Source organism: Schistocerca gregaria, chromosome 4, assembly GCF_023897955.1.
Source record: "Schistocerca gregaria isolate iqSchGreg1 chromosome 4, iqSchGreg1.2, whole genome shotgun sequence".
In the NCBI taxonomy this organism is placed as follows: domain Eukaryota; kingdom Metazoa; phylum Arthropoda; class Insecta; order Orthoptera; family Acrididae; genus Schistocerca; species Schistocerca gregaria.
Window position 1 is genome coordinate 87809565 of NC_064923.1, and position 26529 is coordinate 87836093.

The window sequence follows — 26529 nt, forward strand, 5'->3', positions numbered from 1 at the left end:
TTTCATGCATTTGGATTGACTGATGTTACTTTATGCTGTGCTTTCTTTTTGTCTTGGTTACTGCCTCACATGTATCAACTCCTTTGCCAACTGGCCCTCCTGCAGGATCCGTCTTCACTCACTTTTGATAGCATGTGTGCCCTTCTTTCGATATATTACTGTAAACAGAGACACGTCATTGCCACATGAGTTCTGTCGGTGTTGCAAGAAACCGGAAAATTTCTATAAGACCTGGGCAGCTGAGTTTCACAGTTTCTTGGTCCTAGTCACTTATAAATCTGTGGTTCATCTGCTGACTTTTCTGGTGCTGAAAAATGCATGTCCCGAAAATTTGTTTCATTTGGACAGTTTTAAACTTTTTGGGTTTGCTATTTCTGATGAAGTTAATCTTGTCTCTGATAAAGTGCCTTACACGCAACTCGACTCTTTGCGCTCTGAACTTACCACCCTGTTTCCTGCAGGTTTGGGTTGTGCCAATAATTTCCAAGCCCATGTCACCATGAAACCTTCCGCCAGACCCTGTTTCTTTTGGGCTCACCCGGTGCTGATGGTGCTCCCTGACCAAGTCAAGGTGGGGCTCGACTGCCTCACAGCCTCCGCAGTCATCCAACCGATTGCATCCTGTGAATAGGCTACCCTCTTAGTCATTGTCAAGGAACCGTCGGGACGGTTACACCTTTGTGGTGATTTCAAAGTTTCTCTCAGTGTTCAGTCTATTATTGATCCCATCACCTCCTGATAAGCTTGCTGGTGGTGAGTGTTTTTCCAAGATTGACCTGTCCGATGCATATTTGCTGCTTTCCATTGATACTGACTCTCAATGGTTCTGGGTCATTAACATGACCTTTGACTTGTATCAATACCTGCTGTTACCATTTGGTGTCGCCAGCGTCCCAGCGATTTTTCGTTGGTGTCTCGAACAACTCGTGAGCTCTGTGCCTTGCTGTGCCAACTATCTTGATAATACTGTGATTTCTGGCTCTTCCAGTGCTGAACATCTCAGCAACTTACATACCCTATTTTCACTGTTACAGGCTGCTAATTTAAAATGAAATTTAGAAAAGTGCTGCTTTTTTCTGCCTTCTATTATTTATCTTGGGTTCAAGGTCTCTAGTGCTGGCACCGAACTCCTTCTTCAGAATGCCTCTGCCATTGTGGCTCTTCCGTGTCCTACATCGGTCAAGGAACTCCAAGTTTTTTAGGTAAGATAGCTTACTATCATCAGTTTTTGCTGGGGGCAGTGTCTGTTGCACAAATGTTACATGCCTTGCTGCATAAGGGTACATCTTTCCACTGGTTGCAGCAACGTGAAAAGGTGTTTTCCCAAGTGAAATCTCCATTACAATCTGCATCTTGTCTCGTAACTTACCAACTGGGTCAGCATTTGGTATTAGCAACCAATGTGTCCCAGCATGGGCTCATAAATATTCTGATGACTCTAAGTGGCCTATGACATATGCATCGAAGACACTTAATTTGGCTCATACTAGATATTCACAAATAGAGAAAGAAGACATCATCATTGTTTATGCCTTAAAGAAGTTGTATGTTTTCCTGTATGGTGTAAAATTCCATCTCATCGTGGATTACAAGTTGTTAGTTTCACTGTTTAACCCACCAGTGTTATTGCACACGAAGCAGCGCATCACCTTCACTGTTGGGCACTGTTCCCCTCTTGGTACAACTATGAGATTCCCTTCCACCCCACAGCACTTGTGTCACACAGGCCAGTGCTGTCAATCCAGTTTTATGGAAAATGATACATCGCGTACAACATGGCTGGCCTGAGGCACCTCTTGTCACAAGCATTTGACACCCTTCAAACTACTACATGTTTCAGCATAGTTTCTCTGTCACTGATGGTGTTCTACTCCTTGATACAGACTATTAAGCTCCTCTCATAATGGTTCCCTCTGCTCTCCATCCAGAGATCCTCTGATTGCTGCATCCTGGTCACTGGGACTGGGAGGGGAGGAGAGGGGGGAGCGGGGGAGGGGGGGGGGGACGGTGCAGTGCGGTGCTCACGCACCAAGGCCTTAGCCCGCTGTTATATTCTTTGGCCTGGTTTGGATGGCAATGTCACTCATTTTCACGGCATGTTCTCAATGTGCACTGCAGCAAGCTGCCCCATGGGCAACATTGTCCCTGTGACCACAATCTTTACAGGCCTGGGACCATGTCCATATCAGTTTCTCCAGGTTTCTCCAGGCCTTCCCTAATGCATACTGCTAATAATAATTGATGCATTTTGTCAGTTCCCATATGTTGTTCATTGCCCATCAACTTCAGTCTCTGCCACCGTGACATCTAAACAATTTTTAAGCTTTTAATTCTCTGTAACCTTAGAGAAATTTTTATATATTATGTTCTTTATATTATTAAAAAAGCATTAACAACTGTATGCCAATAAGATTTTAATAATAATAAGTCTTTGCAGTTATATTTAGAAACATCTGACCCTCCTTACATTTCTAGGTGGTAGTTTCCTCTGTACTGTTAATGAAATAAATAAATAATCTGCCACTGTGGAAGCACTGTCAAAAAATTTTTTCATTGAAGAGACTTCTGGCAACATTGATCTCTGATAATGGCCCACAGTTTGTGCTACAGGAATTTGCCTCCTTCTGCAATGCTCACAAGATTCGCCACATTTTTGTCCCGTCCTGCCACACACAATCCAATGATGAGGCTGAAAGATTAATTAGAACATTCAAAATGCAAATGAGAAAGTATGTGACTCGGTCCCTGTCTGATGTTGCCTTGGGTCAGTTTATGTCTTCCTATCATTCTTGCCATTTGGCAACAACAGCCCCACTGGCCTCCCCCCATGAACCATGGACCTTGCCGTTGGTGGGGAGGCTTGCGTGCCTCAGCGATACACGTAGCTGTACCGTAAGTGCAACCACAACGGAGGGGTATCTGTTGAGAGGGCAGACAAACGTGTGGTTCCTGAAGAAGGGCAGCAGCCTTTTCAGTAGTTGCAGGGGCAACAGTCTGGATGATTGACTGATCTGGCCTTGTAACACTAACCAAAACGGCCTTGCTGTGCTGGTACTGCGAACGGCTGAAAGCAAGGGGAAACTACGGCCGTAATCTTTCCCGAGGGCATGCAGCTTTACTGTGTGATTAAATGATGATGGTGTCCTCTTGGGTAAAATATTCCGGAGGTAAAATAGTCCCCCATTCGGATCTCCGGGCGGGGACTACTCAAGAGGATGTCGTTATCAGGAGAAAGAAAACTGGCGTTCTACGGATCGGAGCGTGGAATGTCAGATCCCTTAATCGGGCAGGTAGGTTAGAAAATTTAAAAAGGGAAATGGATCGGTTAAAGTTAGATATAGTGGGAATTAGTGAAGTTCGGTGGTCAGGTGACTACAGGGTTATAAACACAAAATCAAATAGGGGTAACGCAGGAGTAGCTTTAATAATGAATAGGAAAATAGGAATGCGGGTAAGCTACTACAAACAGCATAGTGAACGCATTATTGTGGCAAAGATAGATACAAAGCCCACACCTACTACTGTAGTACAAGTTTATATGCCAACTAGCTCTGCAGATGACGAAGAAATTGAAGAAATGTATGATGAAATAAAAGAAATTATTCAGATAGTGAAGGGAGATGAAAATTTAATAGACATGGGTGACTGGAATTCGAGTGTAGGAAAAGGGAGAGAAGGAAACGTAGTAGGTGAATATGGACTGGGGCAAAGAAATGAAAGAGGAACCCACCTAGTAAAATTTTGCACAGAGCACAACTTAGTCATATCCAACACTTGGTTTAAGAACCATGAAAGAAGGTTGTATACATGGAAGAACCCTGGAGATACTAAAAGGTATCAGACAGATAATATAATGGTAAGACACAGATTTAGGAACCAGGTTTTAAATTGTAAGACATTTCCAGGGGCAGATGTGGACTCTGACCACAATCTATTGGTTATGACCTGTAGATTAAAACTGAAGAAACTGCAAAAAGGTGGGAATTTAAGGACATGGGATCTGGATAAACTGAAAGAACCAGAGGTTGTACAGAGTTTCAGGGAGAGCATAAGGGAGCAATTGACAGGAATGGGGGAAAGAAATACAATAGAAGAAGAATGGGTAGCTTTGAGGGATGAAGTAGTGAAGGCAGCAGAGGATCAAGTAGGTAAAAAGACGAGGGCTAGTAGAAATCCTTGGGTGACAGAAGAAATATTGAATTTAATTGATGAAAGGAGAAAATATAAAAATGCAGTAAATGAAGCAGGCAAAAAGGAATACAAACGTCTCAAAAATGAGATCGACAGGAAGTGCAAAATCGCTAAGCAGGGATGGCTTGAAGACAAATGTAAGGATGTAGAGGCTTATCTCACGAGGGGTAAGATAGCTACTGCCTACAGGAAAATTAAAGAGACCTTTGGAGAGAAGAGAACCACTTGTATGAACATCAAGAGCTCAGATGGAAACCCAGTTCTAAGCAAAGAAGATAAAGCAGAAAGGTGGAAGGAGTATATAGAGGGTCTATACAAGGGCGGTGTACTTGAAGACAATATTATGGAATTGGAAGAGGATGTAGATGAAGATGAAATGGGAGATACGATACTGTGTGTAGAGTTTGACAGAGCACTGAAAGACCTGAGTCGAAACAAGGCCCCCGGAGTAGACAACATTCCATTAGAACTACTGACGGCCTCGGGAGAGCCAGTCCTTACAAAACTCTACCATCTGGTGAGCAAGATGTATGAGACAGGCAAAATACCCTCAGACTTCAAGAATAATATAATAATTCCAATCCCAAAGAAAGCAGGTGTTGAAAATTACCGAACTATCAGTTTAATAAGTCACAGCTGCAAAATACTAACACGAATTCTTTACAGACGAATGGAAAAACTAGTAGAAGCCGACCTCGGGGGAGATCAGTTTGGCTTCCGTAGAAATGTTGGAACACGTGAGGCAATACTGACCCTACGACTTATCTTAGAAGAAAGATTAAGGAAAGGCAAAGCTACGTTTCTAGCATTTGTAGACTTAGAGAAAGCTTTTGACAATGTTGACTGGAACACTCTCCTTCGAATTCTGAAGGAGGCAGGGGTAAAATACAGGGACCGAAAGGCTATTTACAATTCGTACAGAAACCAGATGGCAGTTATAAGAGTCGAGAGGCATGAAAGGGAAGCAGTGGTTGGGAAGGGAGTGAGAGAGGGTTGTAGTCTCTCCCTGATGTTATTCAATCTGTATATTGAGCAAGCAGTAAAGGAAATATAAGAACAATTTGGAGTAGGTATTAAAATCCATGGAGAAGAAATAAAAACTTTGAGGTTCGCCAATGACATCGTAATTCTGTCAGAGACAGCAAAGGACTTGGAAGAGCAGTTGAACCGAATGGATAGTGTCTTGAAAGGAGGATATAAAATGAACATCAACAAAAGCAAAACGAGGATAATGTAATGTAGTCGAATTAAGTCGGGTGATGCTGAGGGAATTAGATTAGGAAATGAGACACTTAAAAGTACTAGATGCGTTTTGCTATTTGGGGAGCAAAATAACTGATGATGGTCGAAGTAGAGAGGATATAAAATGTAGACTGGCAATGGCAAGGAAAGCATTTCTGAAAAAGAGAAATTTGTTAACATCGAGTATAGATTTAAGTGTCAGGAAGTCATTTTTCAAAGTATTTGTATGGAGTGTAACCATGTATGGAAGTTAAACATGGACGATAAATAGTTTGGACAAGAAGAGAATAGAATCTTTCGAAATGTAGTGCTACCGAAGAATGCTGAAGATTAGATGGGTAGATCACATAACTAATTAGGAAGTATTGAATAGGATTGGGGAGAAGAGAAGTTTGTGGCACAACTTGACCAGAAGAAGGGATCGGTTGGTAGGACATGTTCTGAGGCATCAAGGGGTTAGCAATTTAGTATTGGAGGGCACCGTGAAGGGTAAAAATCGTAGAGGGAGACCAAGAGATGAATACAGGAAGCAGATTCAGAAGGACGTAGGTTGCAGTAGGTACTGGGAGATGAAGAAGCTTGCACAGGATAGAGTAGCATGGAGAGCTGCATCAAACCAGTCTCAGGACTGAAAACCACAACAACAACAACAACAACATCAACAACAACAACAGCCCCACTGGTCTCCTTCATGAGCATCAACTCTGGACACTCCTGTGGCCTGGCCTGGGACGCCAACCAGTGCAGCCATCATCGCATTTCTGGCCTGAGGTGACTGGGCATGTGGCTTTGGTTATCACCCAAAATAGTTTCGTGCCACCTTCTCTTAATGCCACGGCCACTGTCTCTGTGACCTCTGAGGAGGGCCTCTGTGCATGTAATTACAACCAGTTGTGCCTGTGTGTGGACGATTGGACACCCCATCCGTGACACTGACTTCGCCATGCCATGCCATGTCAGTCTGCATCACTCAACGGGTCACGTGATGTGATGGGGTCTCTGCCACAACATATGAAGGGTCCCCTGTCACTGGTGGATGAAGTTGGTGCAGCTTTTCCAGTATCACTATTAGTATCTTTTCCAATATCACTATTAGTATCAATGCAGCCACTGTCCACACCAGAGATGTCTCCTCTGCCTCAGCGATCAACTGCAGGGCACCACCACCACCACCAGGCTGTAGAGCTGTGGGGAAATGCAGTTTGCCCTGTCATCTCCCATCCTACCATTTGGATTGACACAAGAAGGTGGACTGTGACACTGCCCGCACCCCAAGTTCTTCTGACTATAAGCCACAGTATCAGCTCATCTCAGACAGAGACTTGCAGAGGAATACATCATAAACATCTCGCGAATCCGAGTTGTTCACCAAGGGAAGAGGAATGAAGTAATGCGTGCACTTTTGAAAGCTGCACGCAGTAGCAGTGTGTTGTCATTTGCAAGGCTGAACCACGGAGGAGCAATACTGCGAACTTTCGATAGAGCCCGCCACGGGCGAGTGCCCATTTAAACCCTCTGCTACGCTCATGCTGAGTTATCATTTTATTACTGTGTCCATACATTTGTGTTATCTTATTGTGTTCAGTGTATGTTATGGTGACTGACATATGTGTCACAGTCTGATAAAGTTGTACTACGTTCTTGCTTGTGTTGTGTGTCCAAGTCACAACAATAAGTTAAAGAAAAGTTATAATGTAAAGTATCCGGCATCCCAGTAAAATTTCTTCTTGTATATAATAACTTAAAGAAGTAAATGTAATAATGAAGCAGTCAAAGGCAGTTCTCACCTTTACAACATATGTCACTTCAGCCAACAATGATCCATTTAATTTTTTCTAATTCCTCTACTGTTTCTTTCAATCTGTCATCTACTGCTAACGAACAGCAATTGTGTGTCCGTATTTGAAAACATGCTTGTCCCATTTTCTAGACTTAGGATTTTGTGACACTAAAGCAGCTCCCATCCAGAGATTCAAATGAGGGGCTAATTTAACTCTGGGACATTTTACCTTGCTGTCAAAATCATGAGTCAAAGGCGAAAAGCATAATCTCCACACTTTCTTCAGAATGGATTGGTGATATTATTTTCCAGACTTAATGTGTAGTACAGATGCCTTCAGCTGGTCATTTCTCTGGTGTACAGATGCCACTCATGCTGCTAGTTTTTGTCCACCCCCAGTGCCACCTTATCTAGAAGGCTTTCTCCGATCCACATCCTGAGGAGGTGCCTGAAGGGGCAATTCTGCATGGGTTATAAATTAATAATTGATGACTCTAATGCTAAACACCTATTATGAATATGTTCTTCATTAAGCATCCTGATCACAAATAGACTTGGTGGGCTTCTAATTTTAAACTGAAAAATGAAATAGGCCTCATTCGTACCAGTGTGACTCAAAACATTAAAGATGTCTCTCTGCTGAATAGGTCCAGTACAAACAGTGATTATTAATTATTAGGAGCAAGATTTGAATTGAATACAAAAATAAAAAATTTAACTTAATTAAAGGAAAAAGAAAATTTTTAAACTTCAGAAAGAATGGAAAGAGGAATTTCAAGAAAGAACCAAGAGAAAATTAAAAGAATGTGAAGCAGAAGAAGTAACGAAAGTACTGATCACAACAGCTGAAGAAGTGGGCAGTTTGTGCAAATTTTGAAACCTGCCAAAGAAGCTGACAAATAAAATGATAAGTTTGTAAATAAAATAGAAAGAAACTTCCACATGGGAAAATATATTAAAAACAAAGATTCCAAGACTTATCAAGCGGGAAAGCGCCGGTAGACAGGCACAATAAATTAACACACAAACACACACACAAAATTTCGAGCTTTCGCAACCGGCGGGCGCTTGTGTTTTTGTGTGTGTGTGTGTGTGTGTGTGTGTGTGTGTGTGTGTGTGTGTGTGTGTGCGCGCGAGTGTATACCTATCCTTTTTTCCTCCTAAGGTAAGTCTTTCCGCTCCCGGGATTGGAATGACTCCTTACCCTCTCCCTTAAAACCCACATCCTTTCATCTTTCCTTTTCCTTCCCTCTTTCCTGACGAAGCAGCTGCCGGTTGCGAAAGCTCAAAATTTTGTGTGTGTGTGTTTGTGTGTTATTTTATTGTGCCTGTCTACCGGCACTTTCCTGCTTGGTAAGTCTTGGAATCTTTGTTTTTAAAATGATAAGTTTGATGGACAAGAGAAAATGGAAAGTAGAACCAGACAAATATAAGACAGAATATAAAGACCTGTACAAGACTCTGTGAAAAAGCATGAAAGAAGACATCAAAAAGTATGAAGAAGGTACACTAAAAGCCAGTCTTGAGAAGAAATCTAATTTAAATATAGCCAAAAAGAAGCTTATGATTGGACACTGATCAAATCTGAATTACAGATGAGAAAGAAATACTTGAATATATTGAGAATTTTTGTGATAACCTTTACAGTAAAGTGAATGCTGATATTTTTATCTAGATGAATTAGATGCCCTTGTTTCCCAAATCTCAGAAATAATTCCCAGTCAAACATACTATAGACAAGATTAAAAAAAGGAACTGCTCCAGGTAGTAATGGCGTCTTAGTTGATATTTTCAAGTTGATGCATGAGGAATCTATAAAGCATCTACCTAAACTATTTTCTAGTTGTTTGCACAGTGGAAAATTACCATGAGATTGGAATGAAGCCAAAATAACTAAAATGCATAAGAAAAGTTGTACTAAAGGTATAAAGAACTATTACCCTATCAGCCGTACTGTGCAAAGTTTTTACTAGAATTTTGAGTAGCAGATTGAGCACTACACTTGACATGGGCCAGCTCATTGAACAAACTGAGTTCTTCGGAGGGTTTAGTACAGTTGATCATATCCTCACTCTACATGAAACAGTCAGTAGAACAAATGAGGATGCTTTACCTATGTAGCTTGTCTCTATAGATTTTGAAAAGACGTTCAGTTCAATCAGTTCCTGTCAGGCTCGTAACAGAACAGAAATGAATTTTCCATTAAGGAGAGGTGTAAAACAAAATGACTCTACATTTCCAAAACTATTTTCAGCTGTCCTAGATAAAGTAATCTCTTAGCTGGATTGGAAAACAAATTTTGGGAAAGAGATTAAATAACCTGAGACCCCCAGGGGCTCAGCATTCACTTGCTGAGTACGGGCTTGGCGACCCCGGGGTCCTGAGCTGGGGACTGGTCTGCGCCGCCAGTGTCCTGTCACCGTAACCCCCGGACATGCTTCAGCGACCACCGTTCGGCGCGGCGGTGAAATGTTGTGTGCTGCGGGGAATGGTAATAATCTTGGCTTGACCACCTGGATTGCAAGGAAGGCCAACCTCTATAAAAACCCCTCAATCTTTCGGTGTGCTCCGTGCCTAGAAGATGCATAGCTGTTGGGGTGGAACAGTCGCAAGCGGGCAACCTCTGGGGCACCTGCCTCACCCCAGTTGTATAAGGCTTACTCAGGCACGCGGGCTCTGTCTGAGCAGACTTTTAGTTCCCTAGCTGCTCTTGGGACCGCAATGGACCCTTCGACCTCTACATTTCCCCCTACCAGTGGCTTGGGTGGGCCGCTGGTAGGAAAACACACCCCATCGAAAAAGCAGCTACGCGCTGCGAGTCCTCCAGCGCCTGGTGTTGCTAGAGATTTAACAGAATGTAGTAACGGAGCACATGCTGATAATCAGAATGTGTCTTTGATTATTAAAAGGAAAGAGGATAGCTTTGAGAGGGTTTCTCCCTTTAACATCCACAAGGGTCTTGAGGGAATTGCAGGAACACTGAAATCTGTAAAGCGACTGCGCAATGGGACTCTGTTAGTTGAAACTTCTAGTTCCCGTCAAGTCGCTGCCCTTCGGAAAGCAAATTGTCTAGGAGAGTACGCTGTCGAGACCGAGCTCCACTCCACTTTGAATTATAGTAAGGGTGTTGTGACGTGTAGGGACTTGGTGGATATCCCCATAGACGTGTTAAAATCTGAGTGGGCTGACGAAGGAATTGTTGACGTGCAGCACATTATGGACATTGATGTCGACCGGGGGCGATCTTCTCACCCCAGGAATAAATCTCCGGCCAGTACGGTCTCTCCTCCAAAGCACAGAGGCAGGGTGAAAGTTCAACCACCCTGATCACTGGCTCCCATATTACAGTGGAACCTGAATGGGTTCAGGACGCATGTGGCCGAATTACAACTCCTAATACGAGAGTTCCCCTTGTGCTTATGTCTCCAAAAGACACATTTTCGGGCCACTGATTCTCCTTCTTTACGGGGCTATACCGTATATCGAAAAGATGATCTGACGGGGCAAAGGGCAAAGGGTGGTGTTGCTGTTTTTGTCCGTGACATGCACCCCTCATCTGAGCTCCCTCTCGTCACCGACTTGCAAGCAGTTGCAGTTGACATTCTTGTGGTTCGGAGGCTCACAGTCTGTTCAGTTTATTTACCACCTCCGGATGCGATAGACTCTGAGGCTCTCACGGACCTTATTAGCAAACTCCCCTGCCCATTTCTTCTTCTGGGGGACTACAACGCTCATAATGTCTTATGGGGTTCTCCGACTACTTGCCTCAGGGGTTGCATTCTGGAAAGCGTCATGATGTCTGAAGAACTGTGCCTCCTCAACTCTGGTGCTCCCACTCATTTCTGTACTGCTTCCGGGTCGTCATCGGCTATTGATCTTTCCTTTTGCTCTCCAGCACTCGCGGATTCTGCTCTGTGGGAGGCTGCAGCTGACCTCCATTCTAGTGACCACTCCCCGCTTTGGATTCGCCTCCTGGATGAGGCTGTGGCATTACCAGTGCCGCCCCGGTGGCACCTCTGCAGAGCTGACTGGACACTTTTCAGCCAACTGGCTGTTTTGGAACACAGTGCCAGCGTCCATGAATGGGTAGACCATTTTACATCCGTGATCTCACATGCTGCTGAATTGTCAATCCCACGGTCATCCGGTCATCCCAAGAGGCGTCCTGTCCCTTGGTGGACCACTGAGTGCCACTCAGCCATCCGCGCCCGCCGTGCAGCACTGCGCCGCTTCAAGTGCCGTCCCTCAGCTGACAATCTTGTGGCCTTTCGGGTGGCAAGGGCCAGAGCGCGGTGAGTGATTAAAGAGAGCAAATGACGGTCATGGCAATCGTTCTTGAACTCCATCTCTCGCTCCACTAGTTCTACGAAAGTATGGGAAGCCATCAGGAGGATTTCCGGGAAACTCAGCCAGCTCCCTGTCACGGCATTGCTGCATCAGGGATGTCTCCTCACGGCGCCGAGAGACATTGCCCAGACACTGGCCATGCATTTTGCGGACTCTACCGCCACTATTAACTGTGATCCAGATTTCTGCTGCTACCGCACTGCCATCAAAAGGGGTCACTTGGACTTCCGGTCTCTAAATTCTGAACCCTATAACTGCCCCTTCACAATGTGGGAACTGGATTCTGCGCTGTCTGTGGCTCATGATACTGCGCCTGGTCATGATCAAATCCGGTACAGCATGCTGTGGCAGCTGTTGCTGCCATCCAAGGAAGTTCTCCTGAACTGTTTCAATATGATATGGTTATCCGGCACGTACCCTGACTCGTGGAGGGAGGCGATTTTGATTCCCCTCCTCATACCAGGGAAGGACCGAACGCATCCCAGTAGTTATCGGAGTATTGCTTTGACGAGCTGTGTTGGGAAGACGTTCAAACGCATGGTCAACCGTCGCCTGGTTTGGCTGCTCGAGACCAGGCAGCTCCTTAGCCCCTCTCAGTGTGGCTTTCAGAGATGTCGTTCCACTATAGACAACTTGACCGTGCTTGAGGCCACCATCCAGCAGGCTTTTCTACGTAACCAGCATTGTCTAGGGGTCTTCTTTGACATTAATAAGGCATATGACACTACTTGGCGCCGCCTTATCCTCAATCAACTCCATGAGTGGGGCTTTAGTGGTCGTCTCCCCATCTTCATTCGGTCCTTTCTTTCTCACCGCCTCTTTCGGTATCGGCTTGGTAATGTGCTATCGGATTTGTACGTGCAGGAGAATGGTGTTCCTCAGGGCAGCGTTTTAAGTGTCACCCTCTTTGCCGTCGCTATTAACAGTATCACGTCCACTATCCGGAGTCCTGCCCAATGCTCCTTGTTTGTGGACGATTTTGCTGTTTTCTGTTCTTCCTCCAGTCTTGTCAGTGCTAGTCGGCAGTTGCAGCTTACGATAAAGCGCTTAGAGGCATGGACTGCAAAGACTGGTTTTACCTTTCCTGCAGACAAATCTGTGTGTGTTCATTTTAATTATTCTCGGCGTCTTTTTACCTCCCCTGAATTGCGTCTGAGGGACACCGTTCTTCCTTTTAGAGACACTGTGAGGTTCCTGGGCCTCACTTTTGATTCCAAGTTGTCGTGGTTGCCTCACCTTAAAGACCTCAAGGTGCGGGCCCTGAAGGCACTGAATATTTTGAAGTGTCTGAGCCATCGGTCCTGGGGAGCAGATCGGGCGCGTCTGCTGCAGTTTTATAGGGCTTTCGTCCGATCGCGTCTTGACTATGCTTGCACCGTGTATGGGTCAGCAAGGCCTTCGTATCTGAAGATCCTTGACCTAGTACACCATGAGGGTGTCAGGCTGGCCACTGGTGCCTTCCGTACCAGTCCCATCCCCAGCCTGTGTGCTGAGGCAGGGGAACCGCCGCTCGCCATCCGGCGGAAACTCCTCATGGTGCGACGGGTGTGTCATTTCCTTGCCTGTCCTACCTCCCCTGCGTACCCTACCATTGCCCGACCGCCTATGGAACGTCTCTTTTCCAGTCGTCCCAGGGCAACGAGACCATTTGGGATTCGTGCCAAGCATTTGCTTGAGTCCCTTGGTGTGGAGCGTGTGGCCCCCCAACAACAAGGTTTTACTCGCCTGCCTCCCTGGTTGCTCCAGAGGCCCAGCATCCTTCTAGACTTGTCGGAGAACCGGAGGAACTGCACTCCGGCATTTGTTTTTACCTCCTTATTTTACGATATTTTAAACCAGCATCCTGAGCATGTACCCGTATTCACAGATGGCTCTAAACAGGGGGACTCTGTTGGTTGTGCTGTTGTTTTCCCTGATCGAGTCGTCAAGTTACGGCTTCCTGCGGCGTTTACCATCCTTGATGCCGAATTGTTTGCAATCTTGCGGGCATTGGAGCAGATGAGATGTGATCCCAGTCTTAAGTTCCTCATCTGTTCTGACTCCCTGAGTGCCCTTCAGACCATGCAACACTTGTACCCAGCGGATACGGTCGTCCATAACATCCATGATGCCCTACTCCACCTGCAACGGCAGGGGAAGGAGGTTTCTTTCTGCTGGGTGCCGGGGCACGTGGGTATTAGGGGAAACGAACTGGCGGATGTGGCTGCCAAAGATGCATGCTCCCTCCCTCACGTTGTTGAATGTGCCGTCCCCCTCCATGCTGTAACCTCCCTTTTGCGTTTTCGTGTTATGCATCAATGGGAAGAGGAGTGGCTGGCAGTTTCTGACAATAAGCTGCGTCTGGTAAAGGCCACTACGCGACCATGGCGTACGTCCTACCAGTCATACAGGCGGGATGAGGTTCTCCTCACTCGCCTCCACATTGGGCACAGTCCCTTAACGCATGGATTTTTACTCCAGCGGGAGAACCCCCCACTCTGCAGTGCCTGTGGTGTCCAGATTACTGTCCGCCACATTTTACTTGACTGTCTTTTATTCTCTGACCAGAGGGCGGTGGTTTCTTTGCCACCGGATTTGCCCTCTATTTTGCAAGACGACGCAGTGACTGTGGTTAAGGTCTTACGGTTTTGTGTCCTGTCCAATCTGTTGCCTCGGATTTTAGGGAGAGGGTTTTAATGTGCTGCTGGGTGACTGGCTCACCCAGGTTTTAGGTAAGAGGTCCGCCAGTCACGATTACCTCCTTGTTTCCCTTCAGCATCTGTTCTCTTTTCCTTGTGTTTCCTTTCCTTTTTTAGTGTGTTTCTTCTCCTCTTGTTTTGCCTCTGTATGTGAGCAATTGGAACTGCGTCAGGCCTGTGTCTTTTAGCCGTTCTCCTTGTTCGGTGTCCGTCTTCGTCCCTTCACCGCATGTGTTCCTGTTTCTATGCATTTGGGCGCTGATGACCACGCTGTTTAGCGCCCGTAAACCTCAAAAACACACACACACACACACACACACACACACACACACACACACACACACACACACACAAATAACCTGAGGCTTTTTTGATGGCGATCTATTTGCAAATAGTATAGAAGAACTTCAAATACTGGGTAGTGAACTTGCTTTAGTCTGCTGTGAAGTCGGTCTAAAAATGAAATGTGATAAAACCAAGATCATGACTGGAGGGAAAGATATCTGTTGGAAGCAAATAGCCCAAAGGGTCACAGATAAAGTCTATCTGGTTCATCTTGAAAATATGAAACCAGAAGCATTTTGACATATTAAATTACGATAGAAAGCTTATGGAAGATAAGTTTAGAAGTCTAAGATGCCAGCAGAGCTGAAGAAAACAGTTCTGACCAATGTATACTGCCAGTAATTACAAGATTTGGAAAGAGATAGATTGCTACTCACTAATTAGAGAGGTGTGTGTGTGTGTTTTGTCTAATTTGGGTAAAGGCCTTCCTGGCCGAAAGCTTACTTGTTTGACCATCTCTCTGTTATGCCAGTCTGCAACTCAATATCTCTTATTATGCCGTGAGGAGCAATCTATCCTTTTCATAATATTATACCATTCTGGATTTTCCATTGAAAAGCATTGAAACTTTGAGTTAAATGATAAAATATCTAATGATTCAGTGGACTATAAAAAAAAGTTCGTAATTCATGCTCAACAAAATTCATGTTAACTGTTGAAACTTTCTGTAAGATCACGTGTTTTGGTGCCAGGGCCACAGTTTTGTTCATACTAACTGAGTGTTCATCTTAAGTGAGTTCATGTTAAGGGGAGTTTACTGTATTTTCTTTATTCGTACTCCGTGGGTAATTGGATCACATACCAATTTGTACAAAATATTTGATCAGGCAAACATCCACAATTGAGAAACATGTAGTGCAGTGAACATAATTACTAAATTTCAACATGAATACACGCACATTCACTTACAGAAATGAAACAAAACAGACACACTATTTAAACCCAGGGGGAAGAACAAACTGGTAATGTGTTACTGGAAACAAGGTTGATGATACAAAAAAAGATAATACCAGTATGGATAAGGAAATTAAAGCTTTCTCCAGTTCCATGTTCCATACATCATATTCACAATAAACATTATGATATGGAATGTGTTCAAACGAATAAAAGGTTGAAAAGACAATTTAAAAAATATTTATGTGTCTATATGCTAATCAGTTATAGGATTGTAACCTGAATACTTATTCCGGAATTGCTCTATAGTATTTAGGGAATTGTTTTCTTTAATCTACATTTGGACGATAAATAGTTTGGACAAGAAGAGAATAGAAGCTTTCGAAATGTGGTGCTACAGAAGAATGCTAAAGATTAAATGGGTAGATCACACAACTAATGAGGAAATATTGAATAGGATTGGGGAGAAGAGAAGTTTGTGGCACAACTTGACCAGAAGAAGGGATCGGTTGGTAGGACATGTTCTGAGGCATCAAGGGGTTAGCAATTTAGTATTGGAGGGCACCGTGGAGGGTAAAAATCGTAGAGGGAGACCAAGAGATGAATACAGTAAGCAGATTCAGAAGGACGTAGGTTGCAGTAGGTACTGGGAGATGAAGAAGCTTGCACAGGATAGAGTAGCATGGAGAGCTGCATCAAACCAGTCTCAGGACTGAAAACCACAACAACAACATTTGAGAACACTTCTTGTTTCTCCAAGACATTTTATTTCCTTGGGTAGATTCTCCGACTTTTGGAGGTTTAATCCAACAATGGAAAATCCAGAATCAAATAAAAATGATATGGCAAGGATAGATTGCTACTCACCACATAGTGGAGGTTGTTAGTGGCAAACAGGCACAGTGAAAATGACAGTTAGATGTTATCCAGCTATCCAACTTAGTCCTTCATCAGACATAGACAGAAAAACACTTTCACATAAGCAGAGTTCCCACACACATAGCAACTGCCATCTTTGAGCACTATAAGTAACAAAAATTGCACAAGTGTTTGTTTCATTCTTTTATGTCCCAGAGTTAGACTATGCAAAGTGCAGATAATTTTTTCTTCTCTTGTTCTACCAGTATCATCCTAAAACTCCAAAAGATTGTTGACAACAAATTTCCTTGAGTTGTAAATGTACTGGAAGGGAGTTCAGTATTGCCAATTTCTTAAACAGATGCCTGCAAGATGTACATGTGTGAACTCCACACATTATTCTTATCAATAGTGTAATATAGCTGCAATGACATCATCACAAAATATACACCAATCAGCTTAGCATCATACTACATATTTAAAATATGGTGTAAACTAGGCCACAGTGCTGGCATGGCTAGCACTTTTATAGGGTACTCTCTTCCATGCACCATATGGTGGCTTCTGGAGTATCTGTGTGGATGTAGATTGTATTGTTTAAAAATTTTATTATATACTCAGTGATTATATAAGTAACAGCCTCAGTACAAGAGGTCTTTTGAAATCAAACTGTAATTAACTAAGTGTCCCATTACTACACAGGTGGATGATAAGAACTGATTACATTATATTCTGGAAAATACACACACACACACACACACACACACACACATTGGACATTGATACAAGGAATGGTACTGACTGATGCTGATGCAATTTCTGTGTGTTGGCTTATGCTAGCATATTGTTCTATATGGCTTTAATGAATGGACATATGCAAAGACCACTAAATTTTTACATTTTCACCACCAAAATCAGGAGACATGCAAAGAGCAAAAGTTATTGAACCTAAGTGTATAGGAATATGGATAAATTCGATTTATAGTTCAATGTTTGCTAGTATGCACCTATAGATTCATGAATGTCGTTTTACATATTGCCATCCACCTAGAGTTTTACTGTCCATGTTACTTCCTGCCTTGTACAGGTCTGCATGAAATGTGTTTTTCCTTGGTTATGTGTGGAGCACTGCTTTTCGTATGTTCTGAAAATGGTGCAATGTCACCAAATTGGTTTCATTTGATAACAGTATAGCAGCTCTGAATTACCTACTGAGGTGCTCTCTCTAACAATGAAACAATGAAACACTGAAAATTTGAAATGGCCCTTAAAGTGTTGGGGAAGAGTGACAACATGTTAAAGTATTTTCAGTTTCATGATAAGATCCATTATTTATTTATTTAAAATGTGGAGTGTAGTATGATTAATCAGACATAATTAACATGCGGCTTTTCATTTATGTGACTGAAAATTAAGGTAAGAGCAATTTCTCATCTTCAGAGTGCTTGTGTTTGCTTATCTGTTCAGGTGCTCAGAACAACTTTCCCTGTTTACCTTCTGCACAATTTACCTAACTGGTTTTCAATACACACTCAGTTCTTTTTCTCCACTAAATGAAATGCCAATTCTAAAAAAATGTTTTATGGTAATGGTAGTTCTAGGAAGGAAAAAATGAACAAAAAATTGGAAAGCAACTCACTTACCTCCAGCTATTTCATGTGAGGCACATAAGCATCAAGTGCCAGCACAGCAAATTCTCTGCCTCCTCAGAGCCACCTAAAACAGTGAGGCATTTCTCGCTACTAGGGTGACCTAATCAAGTATAATACACTCAAATGAATATTTTAACAGCAATTTAGGAAACCTGGTACAGATATTTTTTTAATTAACAATAAAATCAGTAAGTTAACCTTGAGGTCTGAATACCAAAAAGAAATATCTATAATCTAAATGTTCTAATACACTAAAAATGAATTTACGGAACAGCAAGGAAACTCTCATCCATTTATGAAAATTGCTCCTGTGAATGTGTGATATGTAGGCCAAATTTCATGACTGACTGGTGTTATTGTTTTGTTGTTATTGTATTTCTTCAGGCAGTTGGGAAGTAACAAAATCACCTTCTGCTTCTGTGACTGTCTGAAGTTTTGCTTAAGAATACTGTGGAAACACTTTTTTTAAAAAAATCTTTTCACCCTCAATCTACTTCACTAGCATGCATTGTACACATGAATTGCATGGGCATATGAGGAAGGCCTTAACTGGATTGTTGGTGTTATATTTCTTGAATGGGGGAATCAAAATATAGAAATAAAAATTTAAAAACTGTTTAAAATTTGTCAGTTTGATATATGTTCTTGACAGCACAAATTAAAAAGTTTCTAAACAAGCCTTTCTTCTTAGGTATGCTCATGATATAGAACCAGACCTTGGTGAGCCAGCATCTTTCAAGAATGCAACACAACCACCTGAGAAGTCGTCAGATGAAGTTATCAGGAACAAGCTCAACAATCTCTTCCTGACATCAGAACAAGATCGCTTGGATGAAGAAGAGTCCAAACATGTGATGATCTGAGATGTCTCTTTTTTATGTAGCTTTACAATTCCTTGCGTGCATTTGCTTATAGCGCTTGCTTCCAAGCAAAAGGATATCATCCTCATTCTTTTTTTTAAAAAAAATCGTTCCTCACTATTGCAAAAGACATAACATCACAATAAGTTTAAAACTGTAGCTAAGCACTGTGGGCTACTGAATATTTGAGCTTAAAGAATACGTGAAGTAGTTTCTGTTTCTGTTCAATGCACTAATGTGTAGTCTAATCTGCCTTTTTACACTGTTTTACTTTAATGTTGTAACACCATTCTAGTCATTACTGTACTGATGTGTTGCCATAGATTCCTTGAAAGAAATATTGTGTGTGAAATCACACACTTCAGAATGAAGTCGCTATTAGATTATTATTTATTTTTATGTATTTGTCTTAGAATATTATTTATATAGAATTAAAAAAGTTATTTCAAGGCTGCTGTAGTTCTTTTTTATATTCAAATCCCACCACAAATGACTACATTCTGAGATGCACTGTGAATCAGTAATGGTATTACTAAAATGAATTAGCTACTAAACTTTGTTCAAAAATATCTGTTACCTTTTCTGTTATATTATTTAGCCAAAATTTCCTACTTTAACAATGTTGAATTCATTTTTAACTAATGCTTGAAGTAAAGATAACTGGTCACCATATAGTCAAGGCATTGAGTAAGTCTAAAAGTATTGCTGAGTTTCTCGATACTGACCTTCAGAGCAAACACACAAATATTCTTACACATATGCACAGTCTGTTCAAAATTATTTTATGGTTGACATCTATGAAGAAAGTAACGGGATTGAAGCTCATGAAGAAGGCATAGCACATATTCAGCCAATCCCAAAACACCTGTAACAAAAGGAACCACTTGCAGTTGCGAGATCTCCCCCCCCCCCCCCCCCCCCCTCCTTCATTTCACCAGTTCCTGCTTGCACTGTACCGTAGTTTCAGGCAAATTGCTGCCATGTGCGATCCTTCGTCATGCTTTTAGATGTTATTTGGTTTCCTTTATTGAAGTTGTGAGGTTAATATTTTATCTGTTATTGCTGTTGTGTGTTGCCTGAATGTCATTCTCTTGGCCAGAGAATTAGCACATGAGATCAGTCAAGCTAAATGGTTTGCACATCAACAGTTATTCCTCATAATGCTGCATGCCGTACTGTTGTTGTTGACTATACAGCTACCATGGCAAAGCAAAAAAAAAGGAGATTGACATTAGCATCAAAATGTTAAATTTAAAAGTTGGGAGCTTATGGATCTAATATCTTTCCTTAACCCACAGTTACCCTTATACAAAATCAATGAGCTGACAAAAGCATCCAGTCAATAGGCTATCACCTTTTCGCTGTCATTTCAAATCAGTAGAATTGATACTGACCCAAATTAAAAGTTACATTATCAGCAATAGTAATAATAACAGGAGCATCTGCACAGCAAAATTATATTTCCATAAGTTTTGACTATTAATAAGATGGCTGTCATTACCAAGTGAGTCTGAAACAAATTCATCTCAGGAACTCAGTTTTAATTGTACTCACAAAATTCCTCTCACTGTTTATGTTATAAATTTTGCAACACTGAGGCAGTGTGTTATGTTATCACTATTCTACTTTCTTTCAAGCTGGTAATTTTCCTTACTGCAGTTAACAGGTTTAATTATTTTATTATGGTAGAAATGGGTACAAAGTTTGATCAGAAAACATAACATAACAGGTCAGGTATGAACGTAGCACTCTGGTTCTCTTAGAAGAACCATTGGGCCGCTGCTAAGGTTGTGGTGTGCAGCAGAGCATCTTATGTCAGAGATAATTAAAATTATCTCCTGTTAGAGATCTCTACAGAGTTCCAGTTTTGACCAAATGGATGTAAGATATATTCTTAAGGTTTCAGATACATATTGTGTTCTCATAAATTTGAAAACAAAAAAAGTTTCCTGCATGTTGATTATTTGGTAATGTAGTTAGAAAATGCATTTTCATAAATGTTCTATATATTCTCTTAAAAATTTGAGTTTGCAAATAACACTAAAATAGAACTACAGTGCTGCTGTTCAGAAGACATGGATTCCAGTTCCATCTTTGTACATCCAATATTTTGAGAGTTTGGGCCAGCAGAATGAAATGTGATATTATGCATGTGTTCTGTGCAGGAAATGGCAACTAAACTCTGCACCTCCACGTCTTCCTGCCGAAGTGTCAGTCCTAAAGTAATTTTGAACAGACTGTAGTTACATCATTCCTAGTCAACTACATTAATCCAGCACTACAACCACACTAGGGTGAGAGGTTATGTTGGGTGGAGTGAGTAAGAGGAGTAAGGAAAGTATAGTGGAGAGATGAGAGGCTGATGGCTGGGAAGGAAAATAAAAAAGGGAATCAGATAATAAACTAACACCCATGAGCCCAACTGGTCACTGGCAGAAGAGATAGAACATGGCACACAATTAAATGTAGGTGGTGGAGGGGACAAGTGGGAACAGAACAGAGGAAGAAAACCATGGAGAGAAAAGCATAAGTGTGAACTGATAGAGCAAAGGAAGAGCCATGGGGCGGGGGTGGAGGAGGTGTGAGATGTCTATTGGCTCGAAATGTATGTTATGAGGGCAATTCATTGTGAAGCAGCCATTGAGGTCAATTATGTTGTGCTCAAAAGCTTGCCCTGCAACTGGGTGGTCAATATGCCCGTGGCCACAATAACCATTCATTTTTGGTGGGGATCCTGCTTGGTGCTCGTGACTTCACAAAAGGCTGTGCAAAACTTTCGGCAGTGTTGGTATGTGATGTGACAGGTTTCATATGTTTCTCTTCTTCTAAAGGGGTAGTATATACCCATTTGGCAAGGGTTTGGATCAATGTATTTTGTAGACTGGGTAGGTGACAGTATAACACTTTGGGTAGATGGTAAGGATTATGGATGGGTTGCACCTCATTTATGGGCACAATATAGATAGTTTTAAGCTGAGCAAATGATGTGCAAAGTTGTTTCAGTCCTTGGCAATGTTGGTTTATGGGGGAGGGGGTGTATTTCTTGCAGTTAGTTCAGATTAATGGGGGTGGATGGAGAATTTCAGACATGTGTGAGTATAGCATGGGTGATGCGACTGTGGTCTAGGTTTGGAGGATAGTGCCTGTTTGTGAAGAACTTACGGAGATTTTCAGTGTACTTGCCACTAGAGACACATCATACATGGATCGCCAGACACTTTGGAGGGATGTTTCATTGTGGAAGGAATGACTGCTATCAAAAGGGAGTTACTATTGATGGTTGGTGAACTTGACATGGACAGCAGTTTTTAAGGAGCCATCAGAGAAGTGATGATAAACATACAGTACGTTTCTACACTGAGGTGAGGAGGGTTATGTGAAAAAGATAGGAGAGAAGGTATGGGGGAGTGAGGATAAACTACATTGGCCCTGTATCTGAATCATAAAGATAAAATGGTACATGTAAAATAAGGGGTAAGTAATGATGAACATGGAACTGTGACATTGAGTTTTATATTATTTTATTATGCATTTCCTTACACAGACCTGTTGCTGAAGTGATTATTACTGTATGACTGCCACAGCAAACGGGGCTCCTCATGGATATTGTAGATCCAATAAAATAACCACAGAACGTATCTCTGCCTACGTAGATCAACACCTTCAACCCATTACATGCAGTCTCCCATCCTTCATCAAAGACACCAACCACTTTCTCGAACGCCTGGAATCCGTACCCAGTCTGTTACCCCCAGAAACCATCCTGGTAACCATTGATGCCACTTCCCTATACACAAATATCCCGCACGTCCAGGGCCTCGCTGCAATGGAGCACTTCCTTTCACGCCGATCACCTGCCACCCTACCTAAAACCTCTTTCCTCGTCACCTTAGCCAGCTTCATCCTGACCCACAACTTCTTCACTTTTGAAGGCCAGACATACCAACAATTAAAGGGAACAGCCATGGGTACCAGGATGCCCCCCTCGTATGCCAACCTATTTATGGGTCGCTTAGAGGAAGCCTTCTTGGTTACCCAAGCCTGCCAACCCAAAGTTTGGTACAGATTTATTGATGACATCTTCATGATCTGGACTCACAGTGAAGAACAACTCCAGAATTTCCTCTCCAACCTCAACTCCTTTGGTTCCATCAGATTCACCTGGTCCTACTCCAAATCCCATGCCACTTTCCTAGATGTTGACATCCATCTGTCCAATGGCCAGCTGCACACATCCGTCCACATCAAACCCACCAACAAGCAACAATACCTCCATTATGACAGCTGCCACCCATTCCATATCAAACGGTCCCTTCCCTACAGCCTAGGCCTTCGTGGCAAACGAATCTGCTCCAGTCCTGAATCCCTCGACCATTACACCAACAACCTGAAAACAGCTTTCGCATCCCGCAACTACCCTCCCAACCTGGTACAGAAGCAGATAACCAGAGCCACTTCCTCATCCCCTCAAACCCAGAACCTCTCACAGAAGAACCCCAAAAGTGCCCCACTTGTAACAGAATACTTCCAGGGACTGGATCAGACCTTGAATGTGGCTCTCCAGCAGGGATACGACTTCCTAAAATCCTGCCCCGAAATGAGATCCATCCTTCATGAAATCCTCCCCACTCCACCAAGAGTGTCTTTCCGCCGTCCACCTAACCTTCGTAACCTCTTGGTTCATCCCTATGAAATCCCCAAACCACCTCCCCTACCCTCTGGCTCCTACCCTTGCAACCGCCACCGGTGTAAAACCTGTCCTATGCACCCTCCCACCACCACCTACTCTAGTCCTGTAACCCGGAAGGTGTACACGATCAAAGGGAGAGCCACATGTGAAAGCACCCACGTGATTTACCAACTGACCTGCCTGCACTGTGATGCTTTCTATGTGGGAATGACCAGCAACAAACTGTCCATTCGCATGAATGGACACAGGCAGACAGTGTTTGTTGGTAATGAGGATCACCCTGTGGCTAAACATGCCTTGATGCACGGCCAGCACATCTTGGCACAATGTTACACCGTCCGAGTTATCTGGATACTTCCCACCAACACCAACCTATCCGAACTCCGGAGATGGGAACTCGCCCTTCAGTATATCCTCTCTTCTCGATATCCGCCAGGCCTCAACCTCCGCTAATTTCAAGCTGCCGCCGCTCATACCTCACCTGTCTTTCAACAACTTCTTTGCCTCTCTACTTCCGCCTCGACTGACATCTCTGCCCTTAACTCTTTGCCTTTAAATATGTCTGCTTGTGTCTGTGTATTTGCGGATGGATATGTGTGTGTGTGTGCGCGAGTGTACACCTGTCCTTTTTTTCCCCTAAGGGAAGTCTTTCCGCTCCCGGGATTGGAATGACTCCTTACCCTCTCCCTTAAAACCCACATCCTTTCATTTTTCCCTCTCCTTCCCTCTTTCCTGACGAAGCAACTGCCAGTTGCGAAAGCTCGTAATTCTGTGTGTGTGTTTGTGTGTTTTGTTCATGTGCCTGTCTGCCGGCGCTTTCCCGCTTGGTAAGTCTTGGAATCTTTGTTTTCAATAAAATAGTTATTTGTATATGGCTTTGATGGTAATTTATTAGAAATGTTGGTGTTCTGACTCCGTCGTTGATACTGGGAACAGTGGAAAAAAGGTGTTGTGGATTGATGATTTGCAGTAAGTGATGATGTTACAGTCTGAAGCATACCTGTAGTCCTAATGGATGCCTGAATGTGTTGTGGTTACAATGAATTCAGGTAAGGACATACGACAGATTTTTTTTTATGAACATTTACCTGTGTGTGAACACTGCTTCATGAAGGAACATCACCTGATTCCAGTGCAAGAGTCTCTTTGAGATCATTTGTTCTGAGGACTTCACTATGTTCAAATACTGTACTGTGAATGTTTGTGTCATCAATAAAAATAGTTCTACATAGTATTAGAATTATGTGTGTCTTAGTGTAACCATCTTCCATGTCTTAGTGTAACCATCTCCTATAACCTGTGAAACTACATTGGTGACTCCCAATGATTGCCATCACATAGAAGTTCATTTCTGACAATTGCACAGTCATAATGCTGCCGACGTGCTCACATTGTGCTGTGCAGCTTTCACTGCAAACACCATAATTCATCCATGATGCCAGTCACTATGGATAACACTGCAGGGTGTATACGTGGACAAGGAAAAAAAAAAAATTCCCGGATTTCCCGGTTAAAAATACTCCTCCTCTCAGTTGAAAACATACTTTTTCCCTGTTAACTGACAGTATATTTTCTCTTGGAACTGTGTGAGTCCTTTGAATGATTGTGGTTTTATACACGGGAGTAGAATTTCCCGGCACTTTATAAAACTAAACATAGGAAAAAACCGCGTTTTGGAAAGATCTTTGATGTGCAGCAACATATAGGCTGCATATTTTTGTCGTATTATGAAAGTATAAATTCAAATTCCACCAAACACCGCATGTTACTTTCCGAAGCATTGAAATCGAAATTGTGATGCGCTTTTGTAAGCCAGTCATAGCTCATGTCACGTGATCTCCCAGCCGATGGCAGCGGGTATTCAGAGCTTAGGACACGTGATGTAGTCAGCCAATAGCAACATCGCGAATGCACAAACAGAAAAAGTTAATGGTTTAAATTAATATACATAGTGTTGCTACACGAAACGCAAAGCTTTCACATATAATATTGGTCTGTAAGATTAATACGCTGCAAGAGAAGCTAAGCTTTCACATACAATGTTGGTCTTTTATGCACTTATTACAATTTAAGGTATATCACACAAATGTGATTGTAAAATTTTTAATAACGACTTAAATGTTTGATCTTCTGGGCTCGAAATTCATCTAAATGGCTCATCATCAAAGAGTTGATTTTTAAAAGAGGGTCAAATGCTCTGTGATTTAAGAACTTCATCGTACATTATCGCACATAGCTCCGTTGTAACTGCCACGCCTATTCCATAACAATATACTTTTTGTGTGCGACAACTTTACATCCTTGACACAGATTCCAAGGTTGGCACTATGCTGCCGTCTTTCCATCATCTGTCTACATACCTATTCATCTCCTGATAGCAAATCCATTTTTATAGCTCACAGGTTCATGCACACAACCATGGCACCATCGAACAATTCACCTGGACATTCCTCATCACCTGTTATTGGCACCGACTTCTATGACACTTCAGCTTGATTCCAGACCTCTAGAGCAACAGGCACGTCCACAAACTCTGTCTACAGTATCTTTGACATAGCCCCTTCAATGGCTCAACGAAACAGCAGAATCCTCTCTACACCCCAACCCCATCCCCCCAAGGACACTCTCAACAACCATCAGACACTTCAGGAGTGCGTCAGTATGATCAGGCAGTTGCAGAATGTTCACCAACTTTATTCTGATGTGCATGAAGTTGAATCTTCAATTATGTCATGATAATAATGCCATCAGGGACAAGATTAAAGACATATAACGCAAATTCTTCACGGCATCGCAGCACCTCAACCATCTTCACTGGCTGCCTCCACATGTCGCCTCCTCATGGATTCCTCACACACAAAACTCTGACGCGATCCCTCTGGCACCACCTGTGAAGATGCCCACAATCTTTTTTCCAGCAGTCATTTCAAAGATTAGTATGGTACAGCTTGTTTGCTCATTTCCTGCCAAATTGTCATCTGATTCTCCAGAA

The 26529-nt window shown here is 42.7% G+C and overlaps 1 protein-coding gene across 3 annotated transcripts in view; it reads left to right on the forward strand.

Moving 5' to 3' along the window:
• The window catches only part of LOC126365890 (kinesin-associated protein 3-like), a 190905-nt gene extending 171608 nt beyond the window's left edge, over nucleotides 1–19297 (forward strand). The window contains exon 16 of one of the 3 annotated variants that reach the window (XM_050008605.1): nucleotides 18679–18794. In XM_050008605.1, the coding sequence (XP_049864562.1) occupies nucleotides 18679–18695 (17 nt within the window). In that variant the 3' untranslated portion in view covers nucleotides 18696–18794. Of the gene's footprint in view, nucleotides 1–18678 lie in introns of all 3 variants that reach the window. The other 2 variants (XM_050008603.1, XM_050008604.1) reach the window with 2 other exon arrangements.
• Nucleotides 19298–26529: the final 7232 nt, after the last annotated feature.